This window comes from Melospiza georgiana, chromosome Z (assembly GCF_028018845.1).
Source record: "Melospiza georgiana isolate bMelGeo1 chromosome Z, bMelGeo1.pri, whole genome shotgun sequence".
Lineage (NCBI taxonomy): Eukaryota > Metazoa > Chordata > Aves > Passeriformes > Passerellidae > Melospiza > Melospiza georgiana.
The window spans coordinates 34,878,878-34,905,839 of record NC_080465.1 but is presented as its reverse complement, the minus strand read 5'-3'; the positions used below and the strand labels follow the sequence as shown (position 1 = coordinate 34,905,839).

Sequence of the window (26,962 nt, the reverse complement as noted above, 5' to 3'; positions counted from 1 at the left end):
AGTCACTCTCTAGACACAGCTCTTGTCAGGAAGACATGCTCACTAAGTTGGACTGGATTTTCACTATGCTTCTAGGGAGTGTGCTGCAGATGCAAGCCTCCTCTCCTGTCCTGGCAGCCCAGCTGTCCACAGAGCCTGCTGGAGGGAGTTCCACCTCTCAGCTGCATCTGTAGCTTGTACGTGGAGTCCCTGACCTGCAACCACAAGGCTACCTCAGGAACCTTAGCTTATGTGGTGTGCTAACATCACAAAAGTAGCTGAGAATCTCTTACCAAAATGATCAACTTTTATTAAAACTAAGAAAGAAGATTCTGTGAAGTGTATGGATTTAAACAGACAGTATAATCAGCTTACAAAAGCAGCTGTCTCCAAAGACAGAGAAGAATAAATTAGAATATATTAAAATAAATTAGAAGTTCATGGGAGACCATGATGATTTACAGAAATGTATCTCCTTATATTGTACCGTAGGGATCCCAGCCAGGGATCCAGTGGCTCACATGGATCTCAGCTTTGCCCTTATCCATATGGCCCAAATGAGCAAACACACTCCTTGTTCAAACGAAGGTTAAGAAAAAGATTATACTTATACCCCATTTTCTTCTAAACTAAATTTTTCCCTGTGTGATATCATAATGGCAGTGCAGTGCATCACTCCACTCCATACAAATGGAGGGTGAAATCCCATGCTTTTTGACAGCCATAGAGGATTTACCAGTGATTTCAGTACATGCAGTTTGTGATCCCCCACACCAAGTGCCTCCATGTCTTTTTCTTTTTTAATTCCCCGAATTTCCTCCTAAGTGGAAGTTCTATATCAGTCTCACATGTAAAAGAGAGTGCAGATGCAATAAAATGACACTGAGGCCTTCTATTCACAGAAAAGAAATCTCTGAGGTAAAAAACAGTGAAAACTTGTTACTTTAGTAAGGTTAATTCTTATAGATCCAAGACTTCACACTCTGCATATCAGATTCCAAATCCAGTTCTAGGTAGGCACATACCTGGTGTGAAGTTTACAAATACAATTCTTCTTCAACAGTCGAGCTGTCTTTGAGATGTAAGCCAAGGTCCTCCTTTTGACAAATGTTTTAATGGGAAATAGTACACTTGAAATTTGCTTTAAAATTCAGTGTTTTTCGTAAGTGTGCTACTTTTGAAAACAGAGTTTATGAATGGCACTCTTATACTCTCACAAATTCTATTAGAGCAACATCTCTCATAAGAAGCCTTCAAAAAGCATCCAAATTTGGTTTTTTTGCATGCAGTGAACAAGAGTGGAGCAATTAACCAAATTAATATTTGAGTTATCATAACTAGTTTGCAGCTTAAGACTGGAAAAATACTCCTAAAAAACAGATCATGTAATTGCCTCAGAGTTATTGCTTTGGCCTGTCTTCAGATTGATGCAGATAGTACTGCATCAGTTTATACTCAATTCACACTTCCATGGTTATCTTTGGAAACAGAAAATTAAAATGATAGCAGTACATGAACATCAGCTCTCTCAAGTGTCTCAAGTTCTCTAGGCTGCTTTAAGTTTTCAGTCCAAAAAGGGAAACCCTTTTGTCAGAAACCCTTCATAATCTTGTTGAAAACTGACAGCTAGAGAGAGCTTCTGTGACCTATTCTCCTTTTGCCCTTTACAGTTATATCAAATAATATTTTAGCATGGAAACTACATATCTATTTGGACACTATCCACTTGAATTAAAAGTACTTACATATACTTACAGTACTTCATTTAACACAAATTAATTTTTTCCTTATACAAAACAAATTCAATACTCTAGTTCCAGTTTTCCTCAAGAAATTCTTACAGACAAAAGCATTGCAGGTGAAGAATCAGCTGTTACCATCAAATAGGGCATCAATATGTCTATGTGATGGATTCACAGAGGCAATGCCTGAGGCATAAACCTCAAGCAAATTCCATAGAGGCAGCTGTGTTAGATAAACAAGCTGTGCATTGGAAAATTTGTGAGGAAAAAAAGTAAACATAATGAAGGTCTGGGAAATATAGCCCTTATTTATGCAGGCATACATTTTTCTTCTCTTGGATTGAACGCTAATTTGATTTTCAGATCTGTTACAATTTTGATCTTTTTTAATTCCACCATCTTGGTTTGCCAAAGTTTAATTCATTTATGTGCCCAAAGGCAAAGGCAAGTTGCATTTGCTGTCACAGCTGTAATGTAACACAGAATGTCAGACTGTTGTTATCCAGTGGTGTGCACTGTGCACATTTTATTTTAATCCTCAGGTGTGAAGCCTGAACAGAAACCTGTAACCGATATGAATATGGACTTTCTTAAAGTCAGGATTCACTGTATCTCTTTGCCCTGATAGGATTTTTAAACATATTTATAATCAATATTTAATCAACCTCCTTTCAGACTTTTGTTCACATACATTCCCAAATACCACCATGTTTAACCTTAGGTACAATTCAGGACAGTGTTTTCTCATATGGTCTACTACTTTCAATGTTACAAAAAAGTATTTCTGATGCTATAATGAAGTAGAAACTAACATCTACAGATGACCTAACGAAACACAACAAAAGTATGAAACATCTATTAAAAAATTTACATGAACTATTTATTGCTTAAATTATAAAATATATTTGATGCTCACATATACACTTTTAAAAAAAAATTTAATTATACATCTCAATTCCAAATTAAGTAATCCAATTTTCCTTGAAATCTTAAGTACAAATCACCTTCAAACAAATAATTAACAAAGGCCAGAAATTATATTAATCTGTGCATGTCCTAGGTATAGCTACATATGATACTCTGCTAGGTGTTTCAGAAAGAAGTTTCAAGGCTTAACAAAACATTATATTACCCCATCTAACCATTACACTTGGAGGATAGTATATTTGCTTCTCAAAACACAGGTTTTTAATAGAAATTCTGTGTTTCACAATGTTATCATATTATAGCTAGCTGATAAACCAGTGAATGCAGTTTAGTCAAACTGGATATCATACATTTGGAAATACCATTTCACCCATTTCCTCTCAAGAATTCCGTTGGCTTGTAAAGGCAAATTTCCAGTATTATGGTGAACAATATTACTATAAAAACCTATGGCAGGGTAGTTTTGAGCAGGCTGATTGAATTAATTTTGTTGAAGAAGGTATAGGAGATATAGTTTGGGATATTTTGGTCCTTTGTTCTCATACCAAATATCTTACATTAAAAATTGTTTACTAGACACACCTCTGAACCTGGAGATCATAGCTGATAAGTTCTGGTTTTGAGCCCAGGTCATTGTGCTGTACAGTGCCCATGAAGAGTGATGAATTTTTTAGAAAACTTACAACTGAAAGAAATCAGAAATGTCTTCTATTTTTCTAATTTCCCTCTCTCCTTTTTGTCTAGGGTGCCCTAATGCTCTATCACCTCTAAAAATCGAATGGCCATGTTATTCTCACACCAGACATAGCTGAATGGTACAGCAGTCAGTTTCACAAAATGTGTGAAACACATATCCTCAATTTATTACCCATCTGACTAATAATGATGCTTCTGAGACTCTGCTAAAGATAAGGAAATGGCATTACTAGAGTACCACCAGTGTGACTCTAGAAAATACTTTAGGGCATTTTGAACCTGGTGGGTTCCATAAAGGATTTGCTTCCCATAAATCAAGGCTGTACAGGTTTCCTTTCTGCTATTGAACGCTAAGGTAGCAACAGGAATGCACTTTGTCTTCTTTTAGTGCCCGTTACCACTTTTCAGCAGAATGAATCTCCCTAACTTCCCTATTAAGAATCTGAGTAACTCATCATGACAGCATATCTGACACAGACCTCTCAAATACCACACCAGAGCTTTATGTGGTATGACATGCAGCTACCTGCACAAAAACTTAGCTTTAGAGAAATACATGTTGCGGCCAGTTCTTGGCTGACAACATCCCTACTGTGTTTTCTATAAGAAATCAAGGTGTCAACTTTGATCTAGAAAGGCCAAAGTCTCATTCATTTGGTGAACTGATGAATGAATTTTCATCTTGATGTAATGCTGCTGAAACTGAGAGCAACTGCAGAGCTTCAGTAATCCATGTTCAGACTGGATCTCATAAGACAGTCTAGAATCTTACATCCTGAATCACAATTTTACCTGTGATAAACTTTACCTGGATAAGTTTGGCTGACAGAAGCATGGGAAAGGAATTCTCTTTGTAGATAAATGTTCAAAATATATTTTTATATTACATAGTATTTCATGCACTCTGGAGACTTAAACTCATTCATTTAGAGAGATTAAATACAAGATAATAATTTACAACTGCAATTAAATCTTAAAACAGCGTGTCAGTAGATAGTGTCAAGCTAGGACTCAGTCTTTGTCTCCCAATCACAATTAAAAACTGCACATTGCCTTATTTAATCTTTAATAATTTCTTAAAAATTACAAGGAAAGACTTGCTCAAGAAGCTGAAAATTATTAAACATCAACAAATAAAAGAAGTCCTAGCTGTACCAAAGAAACCACATGCACACAATTTTGCATGTTTTGGATAATTCTGCTAGTACTCTCCCAAGAATTAAGAGGAAACACTGTGACCAGCCCAAAGAAAGCCCCACAAGATCCCTTCATCAACACCAAATGACTGTAATTATTGTATTGAAGAATGTAGAACAAAGCATCTGCCTAGCATCCCTGAAGAACGGTCCTTTCATTGAACAAAATATTCCATATCCCAATCCACTACAGGAGGAAAATACGTGGCCTCATCAGCTTCCAGAAACAACTATTCTCAAGCGCTACAGATATTTCTGTCTTCAGACAAAGATAAAACCAATGAAAAGACAAAGCTGCAGACTAGCCCACTCTGCAATAAAGTATGTTTTATCAGACACAGGAATTTTAGACAAATATGCGGTCATATATACTGCAAATATGCAGCAGTTCACTCAGCCTGTATTAAATAACACATACAAGCCATTTTTTGTAGGAAGAAAAAAAGAAAACAGCCCAATACTTAACTCACATCAACTTCAGTTAGTTTTACCATATCATGAAAACAGCATATTTCATCATAAATATCACAACATTTGAGGTAAGGTTACAGAAAAACTGTGCCCTTTATTATGACATACTCAAACATCTTGGAAGATTGTTTGATTCAGTCAGAAAAAAAGATAATTCCTACTGATACCAGGATGTTCCTCGGCAGGATTCACCTCAACTGTTTGCTTTACTTCATTTCTTTATCACAGTTTCGGATCCTTTTTCTGTGATTTGCCACACCTTCATCAGGAAATTATTCCATTTAACTCAACCGTGAATTATGTTTGGAGGTTTTGGTTTTGATTTCAGCCACACAAGTGATGTTGTGCTTGACTATTTTTTCAGGCTTATTGGATACCTTATTTTGATACTGAATATGATTACTACACTCCTGAGTAATAATGAATTTCATCTGTTTGCAGATTTGTGTGCATGTGTGCATCTGTACTTGTGTACACAGATACAGAGGAGGTAATATGTTCTAAGATTAAAAGATTGACCCATCTGGAATCATTCAAAAAGGAAATACATGCTGGAAATTTGTGGTAGCTTTGAAAACCTCACTCTATGTGGATAAACCCCATAGGAGGATTAGACACATACCAATCGATTAGTTTTTTGATGAAACTTGCATTGAATAATCAGTATCAGTCAGGGGGGGCACCTGTACCCCATCATTATACAGATCCATCCTCACACATAAAATCTCAAATAGTAACATGTGTACCTAGCTAAGAAGAAAAGCTTTGAAATAAATACACTAGAAAGGGCTTAGCAGAAATTCTAAATCAGTGGATAGTACAACAGTTCTCAAAACCCTGGGAACTTACCAGACTACTAGCTTGAGACAAGTCCAGCTCTATATCTAACAAGATCTATTTCTGTTCAGTACATTTGTTTGTTTATTCTCCACATTGAGCAGGGGATGAAAAGCAGATATTCATGAAACCAGCAGCAACAGCTCCCTTTTGTTTAGGATCATCCATTGTTGAACCATTTTTCACTGCAGCCAAAGGGCCTGTTTGAACTTCCTGACTGTTCATCACACATAATTTGGACTATTTAACATTATGTCAAGAAAATTGCTCAGTGCTTCCCATAATGGGAACCTACGAGATCTCTATATCCTTGAACTAATTTTACTTAAAGTATTTCATTGAATAGCATGACTGTCTCCCTATAATCAGTGCAGCAGTAATGTAATTAATCTCAAAATTGCTGTGGGGAGTACAAGGCATCTCAGTTGCTTGTCGTAACAATCTAAATTAGTGTATTACTGAAAGATGTTCAGGAGGAGCAGTTCATTTTAGGTAAATGCTGTCAGGGTATCCATTCTTTCTATTTCTCCAGCTAAATTAAAACTATCATCATAGTTCTCCTTTTGAAATCCAAATTAGTATGTTTTGAGGTGGGAAAGTATAATTAAATTTAATGTGGTATTCCTACAGATGCAGTTTTGAATTTTATAATAATTAAATTTGTTTGAATAAAACTTCATGTTTTATTTTGAAAAGAAAAACTGGTTTGGCTCAAAGCATCCTATTGTTATCAGAACAATTCCCTTTTGTCACTGAAACTTCACCGACAGTTGCTTCTTCTTTTCCTAAGCAAAAAATTAATCCTGCTATTTTACTTCTCATGCAGCCAAACTTTAACTATTTTATTTAGTGATATTTTGACTAGGCATGCAACTGCTTGAACGTACAGCATATCTAAGAGATGAAATTCAAAGAATTAAATTTTTAAAATATTTCACTAATAATAGTGATTAATGATAATAAATTATGGTAAATATATGATGTAGATGACTGCAACTGCATATTTTGTGTCATTTACCCTATCTCCTCTTGTCAGGAACTAAACCAAATCTCAAATGAAGCGAAAAAAATTACCCTAAAAAGGTTACGAAACGTGATGAAAGTCATAAACTTGGGCCAGTTAAATCTGGTATTCCCTATGGAGTATACAAAAATATGAAGTCTTCTCAGTTTGCTGCTACTCTGTAAAAAATCATCAGACTAAAATTTAATCTTTTAAGATCAAAAGATTATTTTTTCAACCAGAGGTAAGGGAAAAGAGTTGGGCAAAAAGTTGAAAGCATAACTCCTGCTCAATTGATATATTCTCCAATATTAAAATCATAAGACAGCACATTTTTCAACTGAAAGAAAGTCAGATACTTCATTTAGATGTAGTTTTTTTCAGTAATGATCCAAAGTAGGATGTGGAACAATCCAGAGAGATTATCACCTAATCTGCTCCTTTAACATATATAAGAAATCAAAATGTAAGTAAAACAAGCACTGAATAATTAAAGAAATGCATAACAGTAAGGGCCTGATTTAATTTGCATAATTTTTCCCTTAATAGTGCCTAATTAAGACATCAGTTAAAAAAAAAAAATCCAACAGAACTCTGAGATTTTCCGCACTGAATTAAAGCTAAGGACTTTTAATGGGTGTCTTAATTAGACTTTGTTATTCATGGAAATTTTACACAAATTAAAATCAGGTCCTGCATGCAACATTCCCAGCTGAGTCTCAGAAAAAATGCTATACAGGATTGAAAGAATTTTAATCCATGTGCAGATAGCAATTTGTATTCTGAAGTCAACATATGCTGCGTTCAGTTTTTTGTTTAATTTGCAGTAATACTGTAACAAGCAAAACCCACATAGTCAGAATTTTTTTCTTCAAAGTAAATTTTGATTTTATGGGCCCACCTTTTTTTTTTTTTTTTTTTTTTTTTTTGGTTAATTAAATATATAGGAAGTCATGCAGCTTGACGAGGAAATTAGTCCATGGGGACAATAGCCACCATGAACAGTCTGCACAGTCCTGAGAAAGTTTGATTCAGTCTCAAGTTCCAGTGCTGCTGTAACCAAAATGAATGCTGCAAGGCCTGTCATTATTGGTGAAAAAAAACCAACCTTAGCCAAAACAAAATACTGCCATAGCAATCCCATCATCCCTGCTAAGAAAGTCCTTCCAAAGGAACCTAACTCTTAGAAGACGGAAAACCTGTCTGCAGTTTACGTACCCAAGGCTCTTCCAAAACAACATGCTAAAGCACAAGCAACAGGGCTCCAAAAGAGCCTTTCAGGAAAGGCATCAAAAGAATAACAACCTCAGCAGCAAAGATTACATTACACTGACATTGGACATACTCCAGGTATTGAGAGACCAAGTCTCAACTGCAGTTTATTCTGTAGTGCAAATCACATGGTAACTGTGCGTGCTGATGCTATCATGGAAAGCATTTTGCACACAGACCTTCACAAATGACTTTACTAATGAAAAACATGTCAATTTCCAATATCAGACACAACTTTGGACCCGTGCAGTTGCCAGGAATGCATCTGCTATAGCATGTTCTCTAGAAAGGGAGGAAAAAAGAATTTGTATGTCTCACTACACCAAGAAATATCAGTACCTGCAAAGAAATATCAGCACCTATAAGTGTTGTGCTTACTGTGCAAAGAAATATCAGTGCCTATGGAACAGGGCAAGTACTAACTTGCAAGAGTTTACTTTTATAAAGTAAAATTTATAGCCAGGCTATAAATATACCTGTATGTCCACGCGTGTACTTGGACATGCATGTGTACCAACGCGCTCCTCGGAGTGGAGCTTTGCCTCTGGTGGCCCAGCCTGCAGGAGGGTGCAGGACCAGGACCTGCCCTGTTGCTGCTGGCAGGGCTTTCAGTAGAGTATTTTTCTTACACTTGACGGAGGAAAACAAGTAAATGTGATTAACCTGCACCCGCTATTCAATCATGATGAACAGGATAAGTTGTATCACTTTATACCGCAGCTCCAGATTCCTCTAACAGCAGAACTGGCTAGGCACCAGTCTAGATGCCTTACACATATTCCTCACAGGGCTGGTTTTGGAGTTATTGACATAATTTTACAGTACCTGGCTGGTCTGCGGGCTGGACGGGTCATAAGAAGGTACATAGTTCTTCAGAGTATCCTGAGGATTCAGGTGGGGAGGATATCTGATCGTTGGATGAGAGAAGTAGCTAGATGGGCCAGGAGGGAGAATAGCTTGTGCTGGAAATGGCAATGGTGAAGGTGGAGGTGGAGTTCTAGTTGAGATGACTGGAGAAGATAAAATAAAATTAAAATTACTTCACATCGTGTTTCTTCTAAAATTCTTCACCTCTGTGTTACAGCAAAAAAAATATAGTCAGTTATAAATCAATGTCTTGAACTCCTGTGTAAGGGCATTTTTACAGAAAAACTTAATGCCTTCATATTATCTCAGGAAATGAAAAGTGTAACTGTTTCAAATTCATAAATAGTGCATCTTGTTTTGGTTTTGTGGGTTATGCCATCATTGTATTTTCTTTTTTTTTTTTTAAACAGGAGTTGTTCTCCAACATAAAGGTTATTCCAATTACACAGTTTTCCCATCTGGAGGCCAAAGAAATCAAATCAAATACTAAATAAAGCCCCCACTTTTATTTACAGCACTGCAACACTGAGGAAAACCACCAAGACCCAAGAAACGAGGATTCCTCCCTGTATTGCAATCTATCCTCCTCATTTGGGGACAGGACAGTATCTACTCATTAATATTGCCACGAATATTTGCTGACCTTTATGAAAATGTTAATGAATGTTCAACTTCTTCAGTACCTGAGAATCCAACCCACCCAATAAAATTATCTTTGACTAATAAAAAATTACCTACACTACCCATTTTTATTACTATCATTCTCTTTATTTCCAGCCTCTACAAACATACAATTTTCTACCTAAAGAGTGTGTATAGTGTCTAAACTAACAATGTTTTCACAGTGCAAGGAAGGTACAGCTTGTCCTTCTGGTGCCCAGTTGCTGGTCTGGAAGCGTAGAACTTTCTTCTATCACACTGCACAAGAACACACTTTCCACCCTTACTACACACCTAGAGAGCACACACTTGGTGTATTAAAACAAGGGGTACTTAGTTCAATGGAAATGGAGAAGAGACAGGGAGTTTCCATTTTCATTAGTGGAAAAATACAAAATCAGGTCTTTAAAGAAAGGTTATTGATACACTGTTCAGTGGCTCTCTACTGCATCAGCGCAAGCACATGAACACTGCTCTTCTGGAACACCTTTCACATCTCTGAGTTTCTTCAGCTTAATTTTTATAGGACTTCCTATATTTTTGGGCATTGCTCATCAGCATAATAGAACAGGCCACAAAGATTAAAATGGGGTTCCCAACAAGTAAATAATTCACTAAATCACAAGATAGGTTATGATCATCACTCAAGAATGTATATTATAAAACTATAGTCTAAATTTAATATAAAGAGATACTCATAAGTGATTTGGGGGATATTTTTTTTTTTGATTGGCTGGGGTTTTTTGGGTTTGTTTGGGTTTTTTTAGAAGGTTCATTTTACTGACAGCTCCACCAAGTTCAGTTTAAACAAAATACTAATTACTCCTCTGGCATGTCAGAGCTATGAAAAACACACACGAATTAAGTGAAATCTGTCCCTTCCATTTCACCCATCATCTCTATATGCTTGAGTGTCTGCTGGTAGTGGAAACCTCAGAGTGACCAGAATGAGTTCAGGACCATTGTAATAAAAAATAAGTGGAGGTTAAGGGGAAAATAGTTCTTATAGATGAGCTTAAAGGGAGCCACTTGAAATCATGGAAGACAAATAAAACAGAAACTTCTCAAAGCAAAACTTCATGTGAAGAAAAAAACCAAAATTTTCAAATCTGTTTTACTCTAGTCACTTAACTCTGCTCAATAAATTAGAACTTTTATATGTAGCTTATGTCAAGGAGACATGATGAGATGTTGAAGGGACACTTCTGATCATCTGAAAACCAGGGTCAGTCTCACCTATAAAATTAAACACACCACGATGCTGGAATTACCCTGTAACTGATAAACCCTCAAGACAACATGCATTCTGTCACATTTCACATATCTCATCCTTACTTCAAGTGAATTTTTACTACGGATTTACTAATGATTTCAGAAAACAGGTGTTGAAAAATACTTAATCAGGACTTTTTAGACTCAGCATTTAAAAGAAGCACTGGTACTTATTTCATTGTGTCACATGGTGAACATGGTTGTGACTTCTCTTGTGTATTAAATCCTGCCATTCGGGTATTTAAATACAATCTAGTCATAGCAACAATAATAAAAAAGGGATTTAGGCGAGAGGATGAAATACAGGGAGCATTTTTCCTCTGTCAGTTTCTTTATGCATTGTACAGTTTATTTTATTCACTAATTAATCCTAAATCCTTTTAAGTGACTTCCAGCAGTCAGATTACCTGAAAAGCTAAATGAGCACTCTTGCAAGGATATCCCAACCTTTTCCATTTTTATTTTCACCAGTATTATAAATTGGATTAGGTCTCTAAGAAAGTCTGCAAAAAATGCATCACAATCTGATTATAGCAAAGAACAGAGCAAATGAACAGGGAGGTTTTTATTTCCTCCGACATAACCCTCACCACTGTGTGCAACTCCTGGGATTCCTGGGTGATGATGCTGGGGAAAAGTGCTCAGTCTTGATGAAGAATCCTGGGGAGAAGTGGGACTAAACAAAGGCTTTTCAGGTTTCTTCATTGTAGGAGAAGACATATCTACAATTAAAAAAACAATATAACAATAACATTAGCTTAGAACCTTGCCTCAGGACGCATCATTTTACAGACTGAAGATATTTCTTTATGTTTTTCTTGCACAAATATGATATGGTGATCCAAATCCCATATGGTGAACAAACTAATTTTAAATTACTGCTTTCAAATTTGAGAATTAAAAATTATGTCCTAACAGGTTCTTGTCCTGCAAAACAGAAACTACATTTCTTTCATACAATAGAAGTCAACCTGTGAAGAAATTTATGTCTTTAGAATCTTCCTAGACACCTGTCAGCTCCCTAGTACATCACCAAATCATCTGTTCCTTCAACAGCCACTTAATTTTTATTGCGTTTCTCAATGCAACACCTACACGCAGGTGTGTAGGGTAATTGCCATACACAGGCCAATTTATGGTATTTATTATTTTATTACCTCAAAACTTATGCTCTTATCACCAAAACCATAATGCAACAATGTAACTTCCCTAAGAACAAGGGATACTTTAACTGTGGTCATATTTTCCATGTCTCAAGGATCGTCTTGTCACTTCTTCCTTTGAGTTTACCAATAAATAAAAGCATTTCTTTAGAGCTCACTATGTGAAGATAACAGACTGGTAGGGACAAATGTATGATTTCTACCAAGTTTACTGAAGTTCTCCAGAGCAAAAATACTGGATTTTTTCTGAAATTTCACATTAATTGATCAATATTTGTTGGACTTTGTACCAAATTATTTCAAATATAATTACAATATTTTTGTAGAACAGACATCAACATTGTAATTGGTTCCATTTCAAATCAATGGAATTTCAAATCAATTACTTCTGCTTGCAACCCATGTTCAAAGCAGAGGTAATTCCTTAAGCACTTTACTGGACAGGGGCCACATTGAAGCTGACTTTCTTTCATGGACTACGTTATTTTTAAAATTATTTTGACCCTTTTAATATTGGCACACTCTATTACTCTATTCTGCTAAGACAGCCTGCAAAATGTGAATGTGTTACTGAGACCCAATTGGATCAATGTTTTCTGAACCGAACTTAGAGCAGGACTTGAGAAACAGAGTCCAATTCCTTACCCTGCCCCATCCTGCTGTCAAGCCCGGCACAGGCACTGGCACTAGACACAGAGCAGACTCTGCCTGTGACCCTCCACCATCCCCTGCAAGTCCCACCCTCCACTTTGATCCTGACTACAATGTCTGAAGAGTGCCTGAATACCCCGAAGAGTTCATCTCTTCAACAATGCTGCAGAAAAACAATTTACTTGTTTTTAAGTTTCAGGAGGGGATTCCAATCCTTATTACTTTGAGAATGAAAATAAAACAGACTTTTGGAAAAAATAATCTGAAATACAGATGAAAAGCAGAAAGATGTCAAAAGCACTCCGACGAAGTCATTTTGAGGTCAAAATTAATCAGACACAGTGTCCTGTCCTGCTGAGAATGTTCTTCAAATGTTAAATTCTCAGTGCTGTTCCAAATCACTGTTGTTTGTATTCTCATATAACTTCGGAGATACAGCACACAGGCACCCAAACAGGTAGCATGTTATACATTCCAAAGCATCACATCAAAGTGAAAAGGGCTTATGCAAATAAAAAGTTAGAACATCTCATCTTCCAACAAGGTAAACCAGCCTACGTAGGAGGGCAGAAGAGCTGCTGTGAAACATAGCATATGTAGCCTGTTCGTCAGCAGCTTGCACAAATGGTGCTCCAGATGTATAGCTGCTCAAGACAGCCCAAGGCAACAATTTTGATCAACTCTAATGTGATAAAATGCTGCAGGGAAAGTGCAGAAACATGTTTACATCAGCCTTTAATTAAACTGTTGTTCACTTCCAAAGAACCTTAGGAAACACTAATGAGACTTGAGTTTTGGCAATTTCCTCAAGAAAGCAAAGACCCTCTTCCTCTGTCTAAAGCAGCTTGCCATCCAGGCAGTTCCTGGATGAGTGTCATCTTGACACAGCACTTGGCAAGCCACCTCTAAGGAGAACTCAGCTGGAACCAAAGAGTGACCCAGGGCAAGTTTAAACCTCCACCTGCCCATTTCTCGGCACCTGACCTACTTTCTTGATCACCACCACAGCATAGCAGCTTCTCTTTCTTGTCGATGAGGGATGCTTACGAGAAGAGCTAGAAGATTCCATAAACAAATAATAAATATATTTCAATCTTTTAATTCTATAAATCTTCTTATTAGTATATTTTCTACTGCTTGGTTTCACAAACCTTTTTGTACAAGGTACACTCTTGCAAACAGCAATCTGTAAAGATTTATTTACACCTCAGTAGTGTAGCATCACTCCCAGAGAAAGTAAGATAAACACATATTCAGCTTACAGTATTTATCACTATCATGAAGGACAAAAACCATGGATTCCATAGCACCACTGTCAAGCTATAAGAGGCATCCTTCCATGCTACAGCTTTAAATGAACTTCTCTTTCCCAGAGGCAGTACTTGGAATGATTTGTGGTGGCAGGATACACTACACACATCACAGCCAGCTTGACCTCAGTCTTCACCTCATCCAATAGGTACTCTTGTGTGAAGCACATGAAAACTTCAGTAAAACTTTGAATTCACTTTGGATGTCTGTATAATGACAAGAAATCTCACCATGGTCAGGAGAATTTGTTTTGCTTTACACCTGCACATGTGAAGAAGGCGCAGAGCCACTTTGTACAGGCAAAACCAGCATCACCAATTTCTCTGATAGTTCAATATGATTTCCTTTAACATCGTGTATTTCTCAACTGTGCATTTTAATAAGGCGCCTAATACTGAATACTGACAGCTGAGTGACTTTAAACCACAACCACCTCTCCCTTATTGAAAAAAGGCTTTGTTATATCTGCCCCAAACATTTGGCACTGGGGATGGATGAAAACTAAGGAGCATGATAATAAAAACATTTTAATTCATTTATCTTCTCCACAAAAGGAAGAAAAGGAGTGGGGACATATTTTTAAATGGATATGTGAATAAATATGAAAGAAAGATAAATGCACCTGAACAGCTGGATGTTTGAGATACTTGATGTTTGTAACAAAGATTGGCTTAGAGATCCTGTTCTATACCAAACAGAAACCAGTCTCTACAACTAGCTCATCCCTTTTACAAATCTGTGCCCTAATCCTTGACTTTTTGGTGTCTCATTCCACTTCACTGTAAGTGTTATCTTGGACCAGAGGTAAGGCCTCTTAAAAATTTATTTACTTCCATGAAAAATTCTGGTAATTGACGTTCTCCAGAATTAAAAATCAACAAAATAAAACAGAACAAACAAATCATGGTCAATTCCATGCTATGGATTTCTGAGGCATATTTTAACAATTCTCAAGGTGAGCTTTTGCACTCACTTTTGTGAGAAACAACAGGGTCATGCAGCTGCATGCATACTGCTTAGCAGCTGAGAGTGTTCTGAACTTTAGGACCAGTGTCAAGGTTTGGAAAGAGCTGTTCACTTCACATTCAAAAGACTGATCTGTTTTACCTCACATTTTAAAAACTGATCTCGGTTTTACTTTTACCTCTGCATCAAGTGTGGAAAACCATTTTACATATGAAAATTTTATACTGGATTAGAATTTTTCAGTGTATGAAGACTTGATAAACTCCCATTTTCAAATCAGCCTACTTAGTGCCAATGTTATTTTCACAGGCACACCTCTGATATTACACAATCCAGTCTACCAGACTGTGACACCTGTTTTCCCATCAGGAATCATGCCCAAGGCTAATCAAATGCTCTGTTGTGCTATTATGTCATTTCACAACAGATAAACCATTTCAATGTATCATCTTTTGAGATTTGAATTTAAAACCCAAGAAGAGAAACTAGACTAGAATTTCTAGTCACTTTCAGTATTGTAAGCTGTCAAGAAAAACACTAAAACAATACTGTAATTCAGAACAACAACAGCAAAATGAATAAATTAATTGCAAAAGCAACTGAATTATTTATTTTTCCATTATTCATATAATTAATTACACTATTTTATTTTGCTTTGCTCTTTAAGTAGTAATATACATAAGCGAAGAAAGTGATACAAGAACTTCCAGACAACTGAAATAGAAAAGTCAGAACCCTTTTGATGGAGCAGACATGTCATTCTTCTCATCCTTAACTACATGAACTTGAAGAATGCTGTACTCCATTGCCAACAGTATCGTTCTGTGGGCTGTGTTTACCTTGAAGATTTTCTTTACCTCAGCAGAAAGGGGTTTGGACACGAGACAGAAGGGTTTTACCTACCTGCCCTTACACCTCCCAGCATACAGGGCGAGGGTGGATATAGGGAGGCAGGGTGGAAAACTCAGGCAAATCCCTATATGAATGAATGTAGGACACTCTTTGCTGGTGTTTGTGACTGTATAAAATTGGACAACTGAAATTTTCCATTGCATTACTGACTATCCTACATTTTATGGACAAAAAGTAGAACTCAGTGCAGTTCCTGTTAAAATTATATGCACTAGCTTTTGGAAAGTATAATCTAGTGCATGGATATTTAAACTAAAGTAATTGGGAAACCCGCATACACATTTCCCCAATTTTTTTTTTCAATTTTAACAGAACACTATTTATAAAATGGGGCATGACCAAAGCTATGATGGTCAGATCGAACTAATATTGAATATGTGAACACCAAAACTTTCCCCATCCCAAAATAATTTCAAAAAATGTCCACCTATAGGACAGGACATACGGACCTAATCCCATAACTGTTGTTTGACAAGATCATATTACACGTAGGTACTTAACTCCCATACTGAAGAGATGTATGTCTACGTAAACCCACAGCTATTCCCACCAAGATTAGGCTGAAACTGTGGTACACTGTCCTGTAAAGGCTGTGGGCAGCAATTCTTCATTCTCATCTATAAACACACCTCACCACTTCTCATCAGGAAGTAACAGTAAAACACCCAGGGAAGGTTTATAATCAGCACGACTATGTTACTATAACTGCCCTGTTTCCTGGGAGAAGAAACATACCTTTTTTCCCATGCAGTGACTTTCTAGATAAAGCCGCCCAGCCTCCCTCACCTTTCCTCATCCTCATCTCATACCAGAAATACTGTCCTGCTGTGAGACCCCCAAGCTGCAGGTGCCATCACGGAGATCACTGGGATCTGGGATGCTGCTGTTGGAAGGAGGTGAGAATACCTCCACCCCCTTCACAGTGACCCTCAGGGACCAGCTGCACCTCTGCAGCCTCTCCTGTCTCACATCTTCCTACAACTGCAGACTCAGTTCATCCAACCACTTCTGTATCAACACATCACATTGGATGTTGTATGGGAAGTACTTGGGACTAGCACAGAGCTCAGGCTGCCTATTAAACACGGAGTAGACGCTGCAAGTAATGGGGCTGACTTTGGAAATAGTGATAAAAGACGTCAAACCAAAAATACTGTGTTGCTAGAGCATATATATATACCATCACTAAAAAGGCCATTGCCATAAAAAAAACCCTTAAGCAGCTCCAGTGTATTTCAGGTACTTGAGTACTTTTTTGTTTATCTTTACACTTCAGAAATAGAGTGAGCCATTTCATCTTCTATGAATCACTGTTAAGAGGTGTGATTCATGTACACAGCTGTGATAGAAGAGCATTGTGGAAGAATGAGAAAAATGTTCCTAAAAAACCAAAAAAGTTATGAAGACTTTGGAGTACATTTTAGTCATTTATTAAGTTATCCTACAGAAAGTCATCCAGACTTCAAGGAAAAATGTACAGCTGTAACATTTCATTAAGACTGAGACTCCAAGGACCTTGGCCAGAAAATAAAATCAATACTGTAATCATAACTGCCAAAGTCACAAAAGTATTTCCAGTTTCTAATGCAATAAGATTAAACGGCTATTTGAGATAAAATAATGTGATGGAATTTGTTGATTTAGAAGCATTCAGATTATGAAATCTTTTTATTACTATTATCTAATGGTTTCTAATGGTAACAGTTAGGAACATTTTAAGAGTTGTGCAACATTAGTTGTTGATCCTTCTGAAGAATGGTTTTAAAAATCATTAAGTCAAACTGAGATATACTACTTTGATCAAGTTTGATACAGATTGTTGGAAAGTAGTAAAAAAGTACCTTTTCAAATATATCTATGTATAAACACAGAAACACAGAATATGTGAATGAAGAGAGGTGCCCAAAAAATAACAATACCTCTTCTTTCCATAAATGACATTCTGTACAACATACGTTAAATTATGCAGAGTTAGACATACCCTTTAAGTTCTAAAAAGAAGTGATCCGTTTCAAAATACTAAATCTCTTATTCAGCAAAATTGGAATAAGAAAATTACACGTAATAGCTCCTGGGACAAATCTTGCATTAAGACATTCACTGTATCACTCATTTCAATCAAAGGATGTCTACCATCCAGATAACAGGATGTTGCCATGATACAAAATTCATCACAGGATAATGGTCATGAATACAAGAAAAATTCCTTTTGCACTAACATGTTTCATTGATCAATATGGAGACCTTGAGGTATTCACCTCACTAATCACACATAGAAAACATTAAGTAATAGCTCTTTCCACAATATATTGTCAAAAAAAAAAAGACAAAGAATCTGTAATGAGATTTTTTACAGCAACTTTATTGAGCAAATAACAGTCATTTCCAGGAATGCAAAAAAAAAGCAAACCTTTTTTGTATGCTTCCTATTGCATCTCCAACTATATTTGTCCTTCTGTTTATATTTCTAAACACTCTTCATTCAGTTGGAAACTTAAGTGTTCATGGGCTGAAGGAAAAGTCAGGTCTCTGCTCTGCCCAAAAGAAAAACTTCCTCATCCATTATTCTGAACACTTGAAGATACTTATGAACAGTTGTCAATTTGTCTAAATCGATTTTTAAATACAGAAAAACTGATATAATCTTTGTTGCTTTGTTTTTTGAAGGCAGCATAAACGTATCACTCTCAATAATGCAAGATGTCAATTTTCTTGATGTACGAGCAACTTACTCATTCTAAGGTAACATTTTTGCCATCCTGTTCATAGTATGCTTTCCTTTCTCTGTATTTTCATTAAATAAGCATCTGGGAGATCCTTCACCTATTTTTCCATACTTAGTGCCTTTCAACCTTTAAGTGTTTTTCATCTTTATAAAAATAACTTTTGACTTATTCCAGGTACCAGCAGCTTTTCTTGCAAAATTGTCACTATAGAAAACAAAAGCAAACCAATTCCCTATTGATCTTGGATTTGTTTAAACTATCCCAACATTTGACATTATTTTTAAGAAGCAGACAAAGTTCATGCACTGAACTCTGCCAACAGTTCCTCTTTTTTTCTGCAATGAGGAAGAACAAGGAGGACTCAAATACTTGAACTCTTCCTTGTAAGGCTGTTGTTTGTTACCATGATGCCATTTTCAGAGGCACAGTGGCCAACAGGCTCACAGAAGCCACGGCTAAGACTTTACTCAGGAAATACACTTTGAGAAGTTAGTCTTGGTGAAACATATCTCTCGTTTTACAAATGTGAAGTTTTGAAAATTTACCAAGTGGTAGTATTTGATTACAGTGCTGAAAATAATCCTATCAGACTAGTCAAAACCACATAAAATTATATGTAATACATAGAGATACAGAGATATGAAATGCATGTGTACGTGTGTGTATACATTGTTTAAAAAGTATTTTGAAATAAAAATATACAAAGGTAGAAGCAACAAGCTACTAATAAGACAGAAATTGCTTTCAAATACACTTTGACATGGAAAGATTTTGAAAATTCAGACTAAGTCAAAAACACAGAATAGCATTTAACAGATATTCATCAGGTAAACCTTTGCAAACTGAATTGATCTGTTAGATGGAGAGTGTGTTTCTAAAGTATTAGCCCTCAGAAGGAGCACCAGGAGCTGGAAAAAATCCTTTGCCCTGTCCAACACAGGATACCAAAATGCCAAGGTGCTCTGTTACTGTTCTCAACTCCTGGACTACATTAACTACTTCCTCTTTTAGTTCCCTCACTTCAGAAATGAGAACATCCATCCTCGACTGTTGATGAGAAGAAGACCCGAGAAAGAAGCAGTGATCAGGAAGGACCCCAATGGGGAGGGAGTTTCCAGTGGATGGGGAGAAAGAAAGAGGGGACAAGTGTCCAGAAGAGGGGTATCCAACAAAGGGTGTCGGGACCTGAGAAGTGGAGGGTCCAACAGATGCTGGCCAAGCAACAGGTGAAGGCTGTCCAGCTGTTTCAGTTTTAATGGAATGATGGCATCTTGGCTCTTGACTGTTGGTAGAGGTGGGTGAGGTGTAAGAGAATGAACATGATGAAGAAACTGTAAAATTAAAATTCAGTTCATTGTATATTGATATTCAGTATTTCCAGACACCTGACTACTATGGAAATCCACATGAATCTCTCCACTTTTGTAATGAACAGTGTGCATTGATGACAACTGTTATATTTATTTCCAATGTACACAATGTTGTAACACTATAACAGTAAAACAGATCTGAAGGACAAATACGGAAATTGTCTGAAATTATGTTAATGAACTTTCCTAAGCCAGCTTTCAAAAAGGATGCCATAGATGGGAACACTGTCCTTCTCTTTTCTGATATTTCTGTTTCCTTACAAGTTAAGAATAAAAGCATCTAATTTACTTGCCAGTCAGTAAATCAAGATGTTCACCAACAGTTGTTAGCCTATTAATCCTAAAGATCCTTTAGCCACTGCACCAGTCACAAGAGTAATTTTAAATTTTTAGTAACTTCCTCTCCCATATTTTGTGAGGGAATTTTTTTTTTTTTTACTGCATAAAATTTCTAAATTGCTCAAACACTCATCAATTTTACTCAGGCAGAAACTTACATCTATCTCACAAAATCTTACTAGTGCAGGAACTTAAAATTTTGTTTGATATGGAAACAGCAAAGAATTCAGTAACAGCAACCTGGAGAAAGGAAGACTGGGAGAGATCTACAGTAAATTAGTTACTGGACTTAGAGGTATTTCTAACTGATGGAGATTTAAGACGTGATCCAGACATTATTGAAGTTATTCAGGCATCCAGTTGGAAGAAACAAGCCACAAGAGAGAAAAAATAACTTGTACAAAATCTGACAGAAGACACAGCAATTGAAATCTCAATAGTCATGTTAGGGCTCAACTTCTAAGTAATGCGGGATTCTCAGAGATGACTTTTCCCTTTCTTGGGCTGTAGGATTTTTGGAGGACAGTTAGTTACTTGAAAGGCTAATGGCAAAAGTCTTGGGAGAAATCTCTGCAGTTACAAAACTGCCTATTTGCACTACCAGAAAATCTCAAACCTGTTTCAAAAAATCACAAAAATAGAAGCATATTTTTAGGATTTCAACATAGCAAAAAACAATGGCAAAAACTACAGAATCTTCCCACATTCACTGGATGTCTCCAAAATAAAAAACAACACTGTCATTCCACAGTATTTTTTTAATCTGTTTTTGAAACAGATACACATACTCTTGTGGTTACATATATTTTTTAAATAGTCAAAAACTTTTTTGCAAGCCAGTGGAGCAAATCTCCAGGACAGTATCACGGCTTAATAAGATTTTCTTTTTTTCTATAAGGGCCAATAATCCAACTTCAATAAATAAAAATGTTTTAAAACTTATTTTTCATGTTAATTTGGGTTAATTAGAGAGGACTAATATTTTTATATCAGATTGGTAACATAATTCTTTGTGGATTTTTTTCTTACTAAGTCTATGCCATCTATAAAGTTACTAATTTTAGGGTATGCTTGCTTATTTCTGCCCAGAGTTACAACTTCAAAGAAACAGCTCCCCCAAAACAGACCATAAAGCACAACATCTGGAAATCTTATCAAAACATTTTTGGAAGTACTTTGACAGGAGGACAGTTAACAGCAAAAGGACAGTCTGGAGTTTTACAACTGAAAGCAGAGTCTGGCATGAGCAATATTTTACTGTAACTAGGCTAGATTTCTTTTTCTTACTTCCACAAATGCTACATCCTGACGACACCACAAGTACTCCTATATTCATGTCCCCAACCCTCATAATGCACGCCTGCACAGAGAAGTTATAAAACCTATAATGAATACAAAAAAATCACTCCTCTCCTAAACTCTTCTTACGTACTAAACTATGATTTTTTTTTTAAGCAATGGAAAGCTAATATAACTCATTTCACCCCACTGCAAAATTTTCCTCTGTCCTATTTTTAATTTCAGTATATTTCTGTGTTGCCCATTAATTTCTGTCTCATTCTCTCTATCAAAACTGTTAGAATGCCCCTCAGACACCTAGGAAAATCCTAAATATTTTATTCAAATGAGTTTCAGATGTTATTGTTTTATTACAACTTCCAGTTCCAAACTACCACTCATGACATTTCTGTTACTTTAGAAATATTTAAATAAAGATGTGAAAAGCCTTAATGATAAAAGAGTCTTTCAAAACTATGTCATTTCAATTTCTATGAAAATACTTTACATTTAGACATGGTGATGAAGAAACTAAACTTATTTCATTTCAGAAGTTAAAAATCTCTCTCTGTCAAGTCCAAAACTGAGACAATGAAACTGGAATTAACCATGGTATATTTTAGTATCAACACTATTCCTGATGTGGTCTCTCTTAGAAAAGTTAAAATTGCATTTGCATGGTAGAGAAGCTATTTACCCATAAACATGATATCCAGAGACATATTTATTTGTGGGTACTGTGAAATGATTTGCATTTTTGGTGCTGATGACCTGTGGATACTGCCTGAAGAAGCAATCCGATGTGGCCACATGGTCATTCCTTCTTGACACTGGATAAACACAAACGTGATCCCAAAAGTCCTATTTCTTTTTCATTTATCCTAACCTGATATAACACAGAGATTTACATAGATAAAAGAGAAATAACACAAGTGAGATCTCTGGCATAGAAACCACCTCCAAAATTTACTTATATTATCTTTGTGTTTGCAGGCATATGGAAGCAAAAAATAGATTTTCATAAATACAATATCATGATACAACATCTGTGTCTGAAAGGAGCTTTTACACAGACGCATATAAGTAAATGGATCATCATAGAATATCCAGAGCTGGAAAGGATCAAAAAAGGATCACCATAGCCCTACTCCTGGCTCTGCACGGGGCAGCCCTGAGAACGATATGTGTGTGAGCACTGTCCAAATGCTTCTTGAACTCTGTCGGGTTGGAGCTAGGCCCACTTCCCTGAGGAGCCTGTTCCATTCACCCTTTGTGTGAAGAGCCTTTTTCTAATATTTAACCTAATCTGTCACTCCTTTGGGTCGCACCACTAGTCACCAGAGAGATTAAATCAGTGCCATGAAGATGATATCCAGCCTCTAACAAACTAGCAGCAGAACAAATATACCAGGAGCTGCCCCACACTCCTTCCCACTAAGCCCGGGCACCAAGGGTAGGGATTGCTTATCACTCACTACTTATGGTGTTTCTGCAGCAGCAAATAATCTCAGAAAGTGATCAGAGGCAAACATAACTTTTTAGGGGCAAAATGCTTCTAATACCCCCAGTACAATGCTTTTTGCGCTGGACAGTGCTGCGTGTGTGCCTCTGCAGGAATGGAAGAACATCTTAAGGATGGAAAAAAGAAAGTCCATAATAGTGACTTAAAGGCTATCTCTCTGACAGGAAACTGGTAAAATTTCACTAAGCCCATTATAGCTGGAGGACAGGACATTCAGGGAGGGATGCAAACTCCAGGAAGCAAAACACCCTGATTTAAGTCTTTTATCTTCCTCATATTGGAGTTCCCTGTTTTATGGAACATATTAAAAGCTATTTCACTCCAGAAGTCTAGCTACCTAATGACACAGAAATTAAGTAAAGGTTCATTGTAAATACACGTCAAGCAATTTAAATCATAACATTATTCACTACTGATAACTGCGATGCGAAGTTCATACAAACATAAATCCAATGTTCATGGAAAATAATTCTTTGCAGAATGATTCAAAACCTAAAATGCAGTTGAGATACTTGAGAACTATAAAGATCACCTGACAAAGGCTCTGTCAGCAGGACTTGCACTCAGGAGTCTATTTGGCAGAGTACTTCCCAAAAGCCCCTACAGCTCACTCAGCAGGATAAAACTATATTTCACAAATGGGGATACATGTCTTCCTTACAACTGTAAAAAATAATTTATCTAGACAGTAAAAAAATTATTTGAGGTATGGTCCAGTCTTTTATGAAGAATTTTAATACAGTTTCATGGCAAAACAAGTAGCATTCACAGAGAAAAATATTTTGCATAAGGAGGAAGATTCTGGATGGCAGATCTGCTATTTATACTGTTCTTAGATTATGCAAAACCACAGGCAAGCTTCTTTTTAAAAAATACAAAAGTGAATGCTTCAAACAGTCAAAAGTGAGTATCAGAGGCTCCCTAAGAAAAGATGTAAAAAAGAAATTATGAATAAAAAAACTAGTTAACACTGAGTGAGAAGAACAGCCTAATGGAAAGAACACAGACAAAAAGGTAGGCAAAAGCAGATTAAAATGAGACCCTCTATAATAGAAATGTGAAAGTTTGGCAACTAAAAGAAATACCAGTCAGATGTTTCCTTGCACATGGAGATGAAATAGGAAACTTAGCAGGGGGGAAAAAGAGAGTTGGGGGTTTTTTGGTTGGTTTTTTGTTGTTGTTGTTGGGGTCTTTTTATTTTGGGGGGTTTTTTGTTTGGTTCTTTTTTTGTTGTTGTTTTTTTTAAGAAGCATTAAAGCAATACAAAAATGAAGTAAGACCAAAGGGTCACTCAGTTGCGGAAGAACTGAGAGCAATGATCAGCAGTCGATGTGAAAACTAAGGACAAATATTGAAAGATTCCCAAAGGAAGGAGCTGCATGTCTTTTTAAGTATTTCCCTTTTACATACTATGCTTTACATGTCACAGTCCCTCCAGACAGCTGCAGTACCTCAGCCAGAGGATCCATTAACCAACACTGTTCAAATATATGAGTTTAAACACATTCTCACATAACAAAGGGGAGGGGACAAAGGGGAGGGAAATGCACAGGCACCTAGGTTTATAAAATATCAAGATAACATGAGAAAGAGCTGTGACAATTGATTTCACTCTTTTGACTCTTGATTAATTTCACTCTTATTCTCCACAGTAAGCATGTTTGTTGCTTCGGATAACCCAGAACATGCCACTACTTACCAATCCCCTCAGAGTCCCACAGAGCTACATGTGGGCTCTTCAGAAAGAACCTATTGAATCTAATCTGAATCACATGGTAGAGACTAAATATCAATGCCATGGTAGTAAAGAAATGGTGTAATCTTATGTTTTAGTAATTATATTAAGGAGATCTTTTGATTTCTGAAAGCACTGGACTCCAAATTCTACTAGGATAATCATGGCACAGACTATATCAAGTACCTCATTTGTCACATGTCTTTTCAAACAATAATGCTATCACCAGATAGAAAAGCTATTACGGTTGTTGTTGTTGTTATGTATAAAGAATAATGTTGTTTATGGTGGTTGTTTATACAATATCCTGTTGATTTTAAATACATTTACAAAATCAGCAAATATATACTCCACACAGAAAAAAGATTCTTCTAAAAAGCCATCATTTTATTGCAGCAATGAAATGGCTATATGAGCATAATTCAAGTAAAATAACTCCATGCTACTCACCTTGATCTCTTTCATGCCATGTCCTACTTCCTGCAGCAGGTGAATTTGGAGAAGGATAGAAGTCTCCTGTGGGGCTTGGCTCCATATTTTCATCTATGGAGATAGTTTTGGGTCTTTTGCTGTTGAAGAATTGTGAGATTTTTCAGTGAATATAATACTCATTTAGTAGTGGTATATAAACTACCAAAGCCGAAAAAGCCAACAAAAACCCTGGATATTACAACCTACATTACCCTGACAGGCAATGTTAATAATACATGATGCAGGTACGCACTTGTGCCATTCACATGACTAAATATTTCAAAGATCACATGAATGGGCAACATAACAGTCCACAGCATTTCATGGAGAATAAACCAGTTCCTGTAGCCTACAAAAGACAGATTGTGTCATGAAGGTACTAAACGCTATGCAAGGACCATGAAGTGAAGCAAGTCACTGGAAAATGTTACCAATAACGCCAAGGCAGAACAGGAACTTTTGCGAATGTGGTAATAAGGAAAAAATATACTTTACTGCATTTCATCAGGTCAAACTCCCAAACTTTTCAAAGAGGGCTAGTTTGAGACAAACACTTTTCATTTTTGACTAGTTTAATTAAAAACAACAAAAGGCCCAACAATATTTCAAGTCACACCAGATAAAATTAGGCAGAACTTCAAAACAGTGAAGTAAAGTGAATAGCAATATATACTGAACCTGTGTTTACTGACTGCCAAAGAAAACAAGAATAAGGTTTTATTGGTGTCGTATTATTATTATTATTGTTCTTATTATTACTGCTGCTACTACCACTGCTACTACTGCTACTACTACTACTACTACTACTACTACTATAACTGCTATTGCTACAGTATGATAATTAATCCATCTATTCTAATTAATCCATCAATTTCTAAAATGCATTTGGTATACTGCCAAGCTGAAAAATGATAGAATGAAATGTGATACAGGAATATGAGCAAAATAAATCAGAAGAATCAAGTGCTGGTGGAAGACCAGCACCCTGATACCTCAGCACCCTGATAGTCCTATTAAGTCCTGTCCCATTGCATAGACACCTCCTGACTGACTGGGGTGCAGAAATGTTGGGCAATGACAGCTCCTATAGTGCTTGTGCTTGTGATATAGCAGGCAGTTTCAGAAAACCAAGGGGCCCTAGGGGTCTCACAGACACTACATGATCTGGTAGCCAGGAGGAGGGCACAGCAGGGCACAGACCTACATTCATGGGCCCACCAGCTGTCCTAAGGGAGGAAATGAGACCTTTTCTTCACAGATGGGAGAAGGAAGCATGTTGAACAAGGGGGAAGTCAGTCCCTCAGATTAAATCACCTGTAGCAGGCAAAGGGAGACTCTTGAGAAAAATTAACCTGTAACTATCTCACATGCTCCTCCTTCTTTCCAGCCTGTTGGGAAATGCTGCCTGAAGAATTGAGGCATGAAACGTATTTGCACGAGCTGGGCTGTTACGGATGAAAACGTCTTTATATACCTGTCCTAAGACCTTTTCTAGAGGAAAGAGTATCTGTCCAAACATATCTTGCAAGATGAAGGTCCAAAAGGGAGCCCTGAAAGACAGCCCTTCTTCCCCCACAACCACTTTGAGCCGGGCCA

At 36.7% G+C, this 26,962-nt stretch overlaps 1 protein-coding gene across 4 annotated transcripts in view; it reads right to left on the bottom strand.

The window, feature by feature from the left end:
- The window catches only part of NFIB (nuclear factor I B), a 166,534-nt gene that overhangs the window by 28,290 nt on the left and 111,282 nt on the right, over positions 1-26,962 (bottom strand). For all 4 annotated transcript variants that reach the window (XM_058043540.1, XM_058043537.1, XM_058043539.1 and 1 more), the window contains exons 6-8: positions 25,346-25,464; positions 11,513-11,644; positions 8,949-9,133 (exon numbers count right to left, since the gene is read on the bottom strand). In XM_058043540.1, the coding sequence (XP_057899523.1) occupies positions 8,949-9,133; positions 11,513-11,644; positions 25,346-25,464 (436 nt within the window). The remainder of the gene's footprint in view (positions 1-8,948; positions 9,134-11,512; positions 11,645-25,345; positions 25,465-26,962) is intronic.